Raw genomic sequence first — 12,721 nt, forward strand, 5'->3', positions numbered from 1 at the left:
ATGTGGAACGTGGAATGAAACAAGATGGAATGATGGAGTCTGAACTGGAAGCTGAAAGGAACCTGAAACAGACAGAACAACATCACAGGCCATAACGCGAGTCTTAATCTCCCTGGGATGACTTGATGTAAGTGAGGTGTGTGTCTGGGTGATAAGTGACTCTCTACAGGAACAAGGAATGGATGCTCTCCCTGATGCACAGTTAGGCAGAGAGGAATTTGGGAGAGAGCTCATTATATGTCGCTGTCAAGCCCTGGACCATTAGCCTTCAGTAGCACAGAGGAAGGGAGTATGGGTTAAGGGCATGAAGAAGAGAACTGAGTTAATGGGTTACCGAGTGGAGACGGGGTGTCCGTTTCTAGCTCTTAGTACCTGAACTGTTAGAAGGAGAGAGAACTGGTCAAAGAAAAGGAACCAGCAAGCCTGAGTTTATGAGGTGCTGAGTATTTCTTATGTACTCCAGGTTTTCACAGTCTCTTAGTACTAAGTACTAACTGCTCATTAGACCAGTGATGCCACTCTTCAAGCACCAACTTATTGCCCAGGAGCTCAAGGTCGGCCATATTGTAATTTCTCTCAGTAGGTGTCAGTATTTTGGAGAAATAGGTTCTGGAGTGTAGTTTGGGGGGGGTCCCTGTGACACTAGGACAGCTCTCCTCTCAATCCTCAACCATGTCTCTGGGGTGTCCATCTTCACCATGAAAGGATTCTGAGGGTCAGAGTGCCTAAGGGCAGGGGCTGTTTAAGGGAAGAAAAACTATGCTCAGCCACGACAGCCATTTGGTGGGTCCCTTAAGCAATGATGTGAGCTTGGCTGCTGCACTACTGAAATTATGAATAAACCTGTGATAAAAATTCGCAAAACCAAGGAAACGCTGCAGTGCCAGTGAGAGTTTCTGGATGGGCTAACACCAGCGTAAAAGTGCATCAACCTTTTTATTGCACATAACTACACCTTCGAGGCAAAAATATGGCCCAAGAATTAAATGCTTTGTTGCTGGAAGTTGCACTTTTCAGTAGACGAGACAGTACCGAAAAGACGTGGTGAACATGCAGGTGGACAGTGGGGAAATAAATCAGAATGTGATCTAAATGGAAAAGAAATTGTCCCAGCGTGCCTTGTGGTCGTGAAGGGATAAAGAAAGTGGTTTTCTGCTCCTCACCCTCCCTGATTTGCTATGATGAATAAACCCTTGAGCTAAGACCTCAGAGGTGTCCTTCTCTAATTCGGGGGTCTCGGTGGGACATGTGGGGATACGGGTGTGATTTGGGGAGCAGACGACCCTTGAACATGCAGTCATAAGGTCTGCAATGGGGTAGCTTGGTCACTTTAGTCCTATAAAACACGTTTCAGAGATGATAGTACTGAGGGGAATTTCCACAGCCTGAAGAAACTGCTTTCCATGGTGATGGAGGTGAGGAAGCAGGACGGACAGGCTGGCTACATATTTCAAAGCAGCAGGAGGGATCGCTGGCAAGTGTTCAGGATCTGCTAGTTGATGAGGGGATTATATACCTGTAACCACAGGGCACCTAATATGATTGGGCAGTAGGAAACCTCCCCCATGTCAAAAGTAAGTTCCTCTTGATGAACTGCATTGCAACCGAGGGTGAAAGGTGCAGTAATGTGTGTAATGTGTCCGTCCAGAGCATGTACTTGGAGGCCAGGATGGAGAATGATTACATTCTCCATCATGGAAGACCAGCTGATCAAACAGGTCTCAACAGATGGAATTTGCAGCTGCCACAGAGTACAATAAAAAGGTGTGTCAATGGGACATATGCAAAATGCACTCACTGCATTCGTTGAACTCTGCATGATTTTGATCTTGATGCTGAGCTGAATTTGTATTAGGACATGTAGGGCATTCCCTCCAGATGAGAACAGTTTAACTGCAGTACAGGCACAGCAAGGTGTCCTATGGAGTCTCTCCTCTGGAGACAGGTGAATGCCATCCACTCGCAACTGCTCAGGTTCCCTGGGGGGAGGCGTGAAGAACGCAGGTGCAGAGAGATGACATGGAACAGATCATGGTAATCCTCGGCGCTCCCTATGCAGGTTGCCTGAGTGAATAGTGAGTTAGGTAGTCCAGGAAATGCCTCGTCTCTGCAGGCTAATTCTGCAGAGGTCAGGGTTCATCCCCTTCCAATATGCTACCAAGAGGGCTTTCTCATTCCATCCTCTTCCTGCAGCTAGGGTGAGGAACTCGATAGTACACTCCTCCACAGAATGAGATCCCTGGAAGAGGGAGATAAGTAGCTCCCTACTAGCCTCTAAGGGGTGATCAAATACTGCCCTGGACATGTGGGTGAAGGATCTAAATTCCCTGGTGTCCTCTCCTCCCCTATACCACGCCAGCCCAATCAAGGGCTTCTGTCATGTCAAGAGTAGATGGGGGAGACGTAATGAAAGGACAGGCAGTAGTACAAAAAGGTCAGGACAAAACAAGAGACCAAAAACAGGTAAGAGGGGTACGACAGCAAAGGAACAAAAGAGCTAGGCAAACAAACGCCAGATGAAGTGTAGAAACAGCTCGGATACGCTAAGGTCGTAGTAGCAACAGAAAGTGTCAGAGAGGTTAAACAAGGAGCAATGAGAGTTCACAAAGTGAAAGGGAGAAACAGGGAGCATGAATGCTAGCAGGTAAATGAGGAACAGGTGCGATCAGCCGATATTCGGTTTAATGGTGCATAAAAGTGATGGTTGAGGCTGGTGGATCCAGGTGGCTGTAAGGAGGATGTAGAGCCTGTGCCAGGACAGTGGGGTGGCAGAGAGCATGGCTGTGGAGCTGACCAAGCTTATAACGAACGGTTCAAGAGAGGTTAACATGCCACGGGTAACCTCATTCCACTGACATGACTGGCGTTTTCACACTCTGGCGGAGAAGAGGTTCATATTTCACAGGGTATCCACACTAGATGCAAATCACTGACTCTATCTGCCATTCATGACTAGAAAGAAGGAAAGAACCAAACAATGAAACACTTTAAAATGTACCGTGCTGGTGCACATTTAGGCCCATTTGTAAGCCAGAGGCCAGATGCCTTTGAGGCTTTGGGGTTTAAAGCATTAAACGAACTAGTAAGATAAGAGTACATAAGAGAATGTTGAAAATATTAGTACATCAACACAAATAAAATGTGATTCACAGCAGTACAACTGGACAGGGAAAAGTCTTGGAGTGCTATACCGAATCAAGTCAGCCCAGGTGCGGTGCATTGGTCATCCAGTTCCCAGAGATTTTGTCTATATATCATGCACACACACATACACACACATATAGACACACGCATACAAACACTGCAACTTTCACTCAGCTGATTTCTGCTCTTTCTGTTATACCAGGTGTGAGTTTTTAGTATCAAACTCTCCCAAAACAAACATACTGCAAGCTTAGAAGGAGGGAGTCTCCGGTGCCATCAAGATGTGTAGTTTGGCTTGGTTGATGCACACCCTGGAGGTCTGTTCACAGTAATATGGAAGAGTCTATGTCCCAGTTCCTCCACATAACATGTTTTTATTTTCTTGTTCTTTTTTGCCCCTCATTGATGAGATCATACTGTTTTGTGCCTTCACGCCCCTGAGTCTTGCTTCTAGGCCTTCCTATCTGTTTGTATGTGTGTTTGTGTGTGTGTGTGCGCTGTGGGATCCTGTCTTGACCTTGCAGTTGGCTCCTGCTTTGTGCCATGGCAGAATGGTAGAACATTCTGCAGGGGTCCACAACCACACCAGCCAGCGCTGTGGTTTATGACCAGTCTAAAGGTTCTGGAGGACACAGCTCTCTCTCTCTCTCTCTCTCTCACTCTCTCTGTCTCTCTCTCTCTCTCTCTCTCTCTCTCTCTCACTCACTCTCTCTGTCTCTCTCTCTCTCTCTCTCTCTCTCTCTCTCTCTCTCTCTGTGTGTGCATATGTGTGCTGGGGCAGAGCAGTAGGAAGATAGAATGGAACAGAACGTGAGAGTGCAGCGGAGAGCTGGAGCACCGAAGGGGTGAGAGAATGCAGGATTGTTATTTTTAAAACCCAAAGCAAATATCATTTTCCTTCTCTCGAGCCTTGCCATGGGAACACACCGTGTGTGCGCAGACCAAGCAGGTTGTAAGAGATAAAAGTCCATCATCTGGGTGTGTTTCAGAGTAGAGCTGAGCAGTGTGGATCAGATCAGACCTCCTTTACCACTTTCTTCACTTGCTGTGTTAGATATATGGCTTCCTGAACCTCCTCTCATCTCTCCTCTCTCAAAGAGGTGATGGAACGAAAGGCCAACATTATCTCCTAAAAGCAGAAACAAGACGAGAGGCAAGGGGAACAGGAGAGGAAACACTTTGAATAATGCAGATGCAAAAAAAGTGAAGTCCAAAGACGTTTGTTTGGATAGTGATTTTGTCACAGGCGGACACGGAGAACAGGAAGACAGAAGGATGCTTTGCACTGAGCCTATGCAGATTACGAGCCAGGCGTGGAGGTGCGGCCAGACTTGTTCGCAGTGAGCCTGCACAAGTCTGGCCTTTTTCCCACAGAGGTCTGCTGCTTCTGTGCGGACCTTCACACAGCTGCCCAACACCACGACAAATCTCAGTCCCTGGAGAGATGGAGAGCTCGGGCCAGGTCGGCTCACGCTGGAGACCAAGCATCTATTGTAGTGTTCAGACAGAGCAGGACCGCACGAGACTGGTTGCACGAGCCTGGTGAGAGCTCCATTCCTGATGATCAGAAGGCTCTGGGGCCAGATGTCTACGATACCTAAAGAGATCTTTCAGTCTGCTGTATCAGAATGCAGCTATGATAGTGTCATATAGTGCTTACCTCTAATGGCATCTCTGTTCTAGTGATAAAGAACAAAAGTTCAGTTCAAATGTATGAAAGAAGTGTCATTAAGTAGCTTTGTTTCGGACAGTCCGTTTTAGCTTGCTGCAGTTTGGGAAGCTGAATCATATTCCGTCTTCCCAAGATACTGCAGTAGTGCAGTGTTCCTATACTAATGTCAGACCACAGGAGTAGATATGCTTCACAGTGGTGGGAGGTTAACATTTCTCTCTCTCTCTCTCCCTCACTTTATGTGTGCATTGTGCATGGGTATGTTTGTGACACAAATGATGACTCCAAGAATAAAGATTGAGAGTGTGTGTGTAAGACAGAAGAGGGAAAAGAACAGGGGAGTGAAAAAATGAGTCTGACTGATTCTCTAAAAGAATTTGTGGGTATGAGACAGCTTATCATGATAAGAAGTTTGTATGTGTGTGCATGAGTGTGTTTTCATATCCTATGAATGCAACAGGGGGAGGCCTACAATGATAACTTGGAAGACAGAGAATCTTTTTTTTTTTTATCTAGGCACAAACAGAAATTGTTCCCATGACTGAGTTTCTCATTATAAGTCTCCTCACGCAGACAACAATACTGCTGGGACTGTGGAGGCCAAAAACGTCATGCGGACCTGCTGAGCTAAGCTCGGTCTTCTGCTCAGAAACTCTCAGCAATCATCTGTGGTATGTTCAACGTTACACTGTGCACGTCTCGCCACTCCTCTGGGCTAGGTCTGTGGTACTTTGGCTATGTCAACGTTCCACCAGGCTAATTTCACCCTTCCTCTGGGCTAGATCAGCGTTCCACTGGGCTAATCACACCCTTCCTCTGGGCTAGATCAGTGTTCCTCTGGGATAGGTCAGCGTTCCACTGGGCTAATCTCACCGCTTCTCTGGGCTAGATCAGCGTTCCACTGGGCTAATCTCACCACTCCTCTGGGCTAGATCAGCGTTCCACTGGGCTAATCTCACCACTCCTCTGGGCTAGATCAGCGTTCCACTGGGCTAGGTCAGCGTTCCACTGGGCTAATCTCACCCTTCCTCTAGGCTAGATCAGCATTCCACTGGGCTAATCTCACCACTCCTCTGGGCTAGGTCAGCATTACACAGGGCTATGTTAGCGTTCTACTGGGATAATCTCACCACTCCTCTGGGCTAGATCAGCGTTCCACTGGGATAGGTCAGCGTTTCACTGGGCTAATCCCACCACTCCTCTGGGCTAGGTCAGCGTTACACAGGACTATGTCAGTGTTCCACTGGGCTCGCCTCCCCACTCCTCTGGGCTAGGTCAGAGTTCCACTGGGCTAGTCTCAGTGAGTGAGGCTCGTCCATTCGACGAGTCCCAGGATTCCTCTGACACAGATATGGTCCTCTGTTTAGGTCTCTCAAACACATTATAGGGCAATTCTTCACATTTCACACATTATGCTGATGCTAGACACTGAGAAAGCAGTCACCACATTTCAAAGTGAATTGCATTTTCTGCATATTTACTATATTATGCAACCCATAACCTGGACACTATTAAATGTTAGCTCCTCCAGAAACAAAGACAACACACCCAACAGACTGAAGGTCAGTGTTCCCCACAGTGCTCCCTGCTCAGCAGTGATGGATCAGTTCTGAGTTTCACACAGCAGTCTCTCTCTGGGCTGTTACAAAGCCCATTCAGATCTCCACGGCTGGTTTGTTCTCTGAGCTAAAGCCCTCCTCTGCAGTAACTGCCATTTTGTGGTCCTGCTCTGGTTCTACAATACTACACCAGAAGTGTAGTGTGTTATGAATGGGTCCTGGATAAGGACCACTTCACATCATATTGGCTAAAACCTCATAGCCACGCATCAGAAGCCCTTTAATCATGAGCAAGGCCTTCAGTCATGAGAAAGACTGAACTGCTCTTACTCCTAAAAAATAGAATTCTCCATAATTCCCCTGTATTTTAAAATGTTGAAGCACTTCTTTGTAAATGTATTTTACTAAACAGAGTGTAATTTATAAAGAAATTCTAGAAGAATGAGACTGACAAATGTATTTTGCTGCTCTCATGTAATATGATTTTTCCAGTACAGAAAACATAATAGTGAGAACTTTATTATATTTAGATAAGGTATGAACCACCCATTATAAACCCAGGTTCACATAATATCCATCAATATATAATACACATTCTTAGGCAGTATTTGAGTGTCAGTAGCATAAAATGTGCCACATAAACAATCAGGAAATCAGGAAAAAATATATAATTAAACAATTCCAGGAAAATGTCAGACCTTTTCAGAAATTAATTTGACAGGAGAAACATTTTGCTATGTTATGATCTTTAACGGAGCTGGTGATGATGTACAAAGCTAAGGAGAAGGAGGCAGTCTGTCTGCAAAGACTAGACATCTCAAAAATGCAGACATCTATATTGGGCTACAATACTCTATAAACTCCTAGATTTTCCTTCCTGAATTAAAATAAAAATTATTAGCAATGATAAAGACATTAAGGAAGAACCATCCACCCTGTCCTGTGAACATATTGGAACATTCAGAACATCAAAGAAGAGGAAGTGGACGCACACGCGAGTCTGAGACACGAGACATTTCACTGAAAACGAACCCTGAACGAACAACAAACAGTAAACAGAAGATGGCATTAACAGAAGAACAGGTGGTAATACAGCAGTAGCAGCACAACATGTAGCCAGGACTCCGAACCAACAATCACGAGGGTTTAAATATATACATTAATGAAGTACGGAACGAGGGGTAGGATCACAAGAGTGGCTACCAATAAGGGAAACAACACAATACAAACACAAGCACGAGAGGCTGAGTCATGAGGCCCAGGATACCGTGGGGTGCACCATGACAGTGGAAGGTCAGCAGAAGTTGAAGGATTATTAGAATAAGACATTGATCAGCTTTTGTTTTACAACTAATGTTTCATTTATGGTCACTTGATGTTTTCAAACGTCTACTGAGAAGATCGAAGGTCAGATTTGCTTTCTGTTTGCTGCTTTTCTGTTCGTGTCAGGTCTTTTGGGATGTGCATATCAAGGTTCATCTATTATTATTTTTTTTTACTTTCATGATTTTTCCAGACAGAATAGATTAGTCAATAGTTTATAACCATGTCAAGCTCCCCGTTATTCTTTATCACACAAATACCTTTGTCTGTAGAATTTCTAATTTTATTTTGTCTTTTGTATAATGAGCTTAAGCACATGTGCTAGGTGCTCACACAACTCAATAGGAGCTCTTAGAGATTATGCGGTAACACTGCAAATCAGATGTTTACATCACTAGTAATTGAGCTTTTTTTCAAACTCCAAAGTATATTTTCAGTTCATACAAAAAGAGAAGAATGTACCTGTCCCTAATAAAAATTCTCAAATGTATTCTAATACTTTAATGCTTTAATACTTATACTTCATATACTTCTTATACTTCATATATACAACTAAGGTCAAGCATACTGATTCATTCAGGTCAGAACCATTACCTTCCCTAATTGTGTTGTCTTTGTGTTTGATGGTTTTATCTGTAATTTACTGAATGTAATTAGCTTTCAATCTGTCTCGTGAAATTTCAACACAGGAAATGACTTCACACTGGCTAAAAATTTTGTATGACCTTGTAACATCCCTCCAAACATCTGAAACACACATCTCAGCTTTCTTTTGCAATCTATTGTGATACACGTTCACCTCTCAAGTTCTCTAAAGTTTTCTGTCATTTACATCGCTGTTCGTTGTCACACAAATCAACCTACATTACCACTGAGAAAACACTTGCACCACCTTATGTAGCAATGAAGATTCTGGTTTCCATTAGTGAAGAGCTAATAGCCCAGCAGGCACTCAGTGGTGGCCCCCATCCAACCTTTTCTCTCCGTATCCCCTCCATGTAGAAATTTATCATTGCAGATGATGATGTCAGCTGTGTGCATCTCTGTTTCCCCTGCCTCAGGGGAAAGGAGGGTCCATTCTCTCGATGGAGTCCCGGACCCGGAGAGGTGAAAGTACATCTGTATAAACAACTCCTCCAGCAGCCAAGGGAGCGACAAAATGTGAAAGAGGCGAATCACGTGGATGTTTCTGGTTTCTGGAGCTGGGGAGCTGGGAAGGGGAGGGGGCAGGGGTGAGAAAGCTTGTCATGGGTGTATTCCACAAAAAAAAGACCTTATGTTTGGTAGTCATTCAGACAAGGATGAAAAATACACAGTTGGCCTGCAGGTCAGAGGGCAGTCTCTCCCTCTCTCTCTCCTTCCTTTTGGTTTTCTCCCTTTCTCCTACTTCTTTCCCTCCTCTTCCCTCCTGTTCTCTCCTCCCCTCTCTCTTTAACCCTCTTGTCTTTCCTTGCCCAACATCACTCTATCCCTTTTTTGATTAACATGCGTAATGAGGAGGGGTATTAGTTTAGCACATTCAGGAGTAACATGTTTCCCTCTAAGGGTCTTGGAGCTGAACCAGCTGCCTGAGCGTACATCTCTCAGAGCCATGGTGCTGTTCACAGTGCTAACACCCACCGTTAGTTACAACCACACAGTATACTGGGTCACGGTCCTACCACTACAGTGAACTGTAACTGAGAGGAACGGAGTGTCCTGTTGCAAATAACATACTCTGGCTACAATTGTAATAAACAAACACATCCATAGATAAGTTTGATATAGATCCATATGATCCATCAGACAGATCCATTTAGTGTCTGTCACTAAGGATTTGCGGATAATAATCAAAGCTCGCCTAATCGTCTTTAATGGTATATCAGCAAGCTTGTTACCTAGTAACAGCCGGAAACATACCGGACACCGCACTCTACCTTCAATGTGTGTGTGTGTTTATCCCAAAATGCTGAAAGCGGATCCAGTGTCAGTGAGGATGAACAGCGCGTCCCGAGGAAAACAAGCACACTGAGGAGCGTTAGGCTGCAAAAACATTACACCCAAAAATGACGAAAATAATTTATTCAGGAACTGCTGCAAGAACTGGAAGAAAATATAATATAAAATAATTGATCGAATTAAGACAAAGTTTTTATCTATTTTACGGATTTTGGTCAAATTAAGGTTACATTGTATTTTGATACATATTAGGAGAACTACAGGCCTACGCGTTTCTTATGTTGCTTTCAAATGTGAGGAAATATTACAAAGCTGAAACTGCCCGTCCATGTCTGCTGGCATTGACTGATAAATCAAATTCGGGAAGACTAGTCATATTTGTCTTCACTACACGTCGTTTTGTTCACCATTCAGTATACGAGCAATTTGCCAAATAGTCCACGCTTCATTTGGGTCGCGGTCTGCACTGTAATCATGTGGTTAAAGGTAAACCAATAACACACTAAGGAACTTCCCTTCGGTACCGGGGAGGCGGGCTGCTCCGCGCCGAACGCGCCAGGCGGCTACTGCATCCTCCACATGGACAACCTGTTGACAGCTGCGCGAACTGACCAAATACTACGACATACTACCAAATAATACTCTTATCGGATTCCAACACACTCTTTGACAGACACGGGGACAACAGATCATTGGATACGGAGACGTCAAAGAAACATTTCCACAAGTTTGCTGAATGGGGAGTAACGTTTGAAGAACCGCGATGGAGGGATATAAATCTCGTTGAATATAACTTCAGTCTCAAGTAAAGATAAAGTAACGAGTTATGGGACTTGAATGTCATTATTGGTCAAAATAATGTGTTCAGAGTTGCGGGGACGCTCCACATACAGGTGGACTTGTCTCTTATGCGATAACTTGTCTCTTATGCTATATTCTCGTGCGGTGGTCAGCTTCTCAATTTGGGAAGTTATAATTTGAGAATATTGCGACGTCTTCCCTCCCACAATGAAATTGCTTAGTATAATTTTGCTGGTAACTGGTTTGTGGCAGAGTAGTTTGACAAACAGGAACTGTCCAGAACTTATCTTTGACGGCTGTCACTGCACGTCCGAGCGATCCAAAGAACTAAATCGACAGACCATTCGTGTGAAAGTTGTGTGTGATGATGCGGATCTGATGGACACCTTCCAGGCTGGTCTCCTGCCTACCACCACGGTCTCACTGTAAGTAGCATATGTATGAGATCAGTGCAGCACAAGCTGTAACGTTCATGAATAAAGTAATGAATTAATATTAGTATGACACATACAGTCTGTGAAACCAGTTAATTCCGCGAGTAGTCATCACTGGAAAAAATGATAATGTAAAAAAAATGTTAGCCTAATAAAAATAACGAATCAAATAATTAAATAATTTAGAACTTTAATCACTCACGTTTACAGCTTCGGACCCCTTGTTCACATTACTCTCCCGTTAGCCATGGAAATATGAAATATGTAACTTAATACTTTTTAGAGAAGTAACTGAAGTTTTCTTTCTTTCTTTCTTGGTGCAGAATGGGGTAACATTTAAAATGTACCGCTTAGCTATTCCAGGAACAGAAAATGAGTACAAAGGTATAAATGATTGCAATTTAGGGTTAATGATACAATTTATTAAAATGTAATACATTCATACTGCACCATAGTCAGTACAGACAGAAAGATGCAGAACTTCTTTAGCTCTCAGAAACATTGTTTGTAACCTTTTGTTATCTGGGCTGAGTTGATTAGTTTATCTCCTGGGTAGAAATGGCATTTCACACAGAAGAGTTAGAATGTAATTACTCCATTAGATGCCTGATTTCTGATACTAAATGGCAGGATTGCATAGAAGAAGTCAATCAATTTATTGTTGAGCCATTAGAAAATTAGTTGTAGGCCTTTTATTCTTCCTGAGTCAAATTTCCTTTTGTACAGAAGTGTGAGCACTCTGCTTTTTCCACATTTGGGTCAGCACAGTATTCAGTGAAATGCCCATGCCTAATGATACATACAACTGAAATCGTATGTTTCTCTGCCACTAATTAATGATGAGTGTTATTGACACATGTGGCTCATGTGCTGTTATTTTTGTGGCTCATGTGCTGTGCATGCATTGATACCTGCCATCTCAGGTACTGTTGTTGCAGTGTCTTCTGACAAATTATTTAATCAGAAAGCAGAACCATGTATGTCCATTCAGATGGATGAATTATGCAGGTTATGCTCTGACTTTGTTTAGAATTATTTGTGCTGAAATTTTCTTCATTTAAAATGTGAACGATTAACATCCGTTGACAATAGATGTAAAGATTGACAGTATGATTTAGTTTCTGCAATTTATAAAAAGGTGGAACATGTTGAATAGTGGTATAGACAGTCTGTAGATATCCTCCATGTGCCTTCTGGCTATCTGGCCCTGTGTCTCTCCCCTGCCGCATGCCTTCAGATCTGTTCTGCACGTCATCTGCATGCAACGTTATCGGACCTGCAACCACACACACTGGCGAATGACTGCCACACTGCCGATTGGCTAATGCATCCCCCAGGCCCTTTATACACATGTCTGCCTTGCACATGCCTCCATGAACCTAATTAGGAATGCAAGTGATTGACAGGTGTGAGGTACGCTGGATGTGATCCGGGGCCGTGGGACTGGCTGGTGTCATGACTCCTCCCTCCCCACTGCATGACTCAGCACATTGACCAAGAAACAGGATGACATTAGCACTTCACTCCTAAACCATCAGAAGATGACTCTCCTCATACCCCTGCTCTTACCCACTAAGTGTACAGCATTGCTCATTTTAATGCAGAAGTGTACACACAGCTACTAAAAGATGCCTTATCGTGCAAATGCATATACTTATGGAGTCAGCAAGTTGATAGCAAATGTAAAGGGGACTTTGATATCTGTGTGGCAAAGATGTCTCATCTTTAAATCTAAAGAATGCAACCGTCGTGCTCATGGGTTGTACAGGAACCTCGGGCCTGTGTCCCAGCCGTTTGACATACTGCTGTCTCCCTATAAGCACTGCTCATTTTTTCTACAGTGGTTATCG

General features: G+C 43.8%; 1 protein-coding gene and 1 long non-coding RNA gene across 2 annotated transcripts in view; one reads left to right on the plus strand and one right to left on the minus strand.

Moving 5' to 3' along the window:
* The first annotated feature begins 10,644 nt into the window (after positions 1-10,644).
* Positions 10,645-12,721, plus strand: part of adgra1b (adhesion G protein-coupled receptor A1b) — a 116,830-nt gene continuing 114,753 nt past the window's right edge. The window contains exon 1 of the mRNA XM_076975211.1: positions 10,645-10,862. Within this exon, the coding sequence (XP_076831326.1) occupies positions 10,645-10,862 (218 nt within the window). The remainder of the gene's footprint in view (positions 10,863-12,721) is intronic.
* LOC143476846 (uncharacterized) lies at positions 10,721-11,188 on the minus strand. The gene is made up of 3 exons (XR_013121401.1): positions 11,074-11,188; positions 10,949-10,985; positions 10,721-10,860 (listed from the first exon to the last, which is right to left on the minus strand). It is a non-coding gene; the product is annotated as an uncharacterized LOC143476846 (long non-coding RNA).

The sequence above is a fragment of the Brachyhypopomus gauderio genome, chromosome 15 (assembly GCF_052324685.1).
Source record: "Brachyhypopomus gauderio isolate BG-103 chromosome 15, BGAUD_0.2, whole genome shotgun sequence".
Lineage (NCBI taxonomy): Eukaryota > Metazoa > Chordata > Actinopteri > Gymnotiformes > Hypopomidae > Brachyhypopomus > Brachyhypopomus gauderio.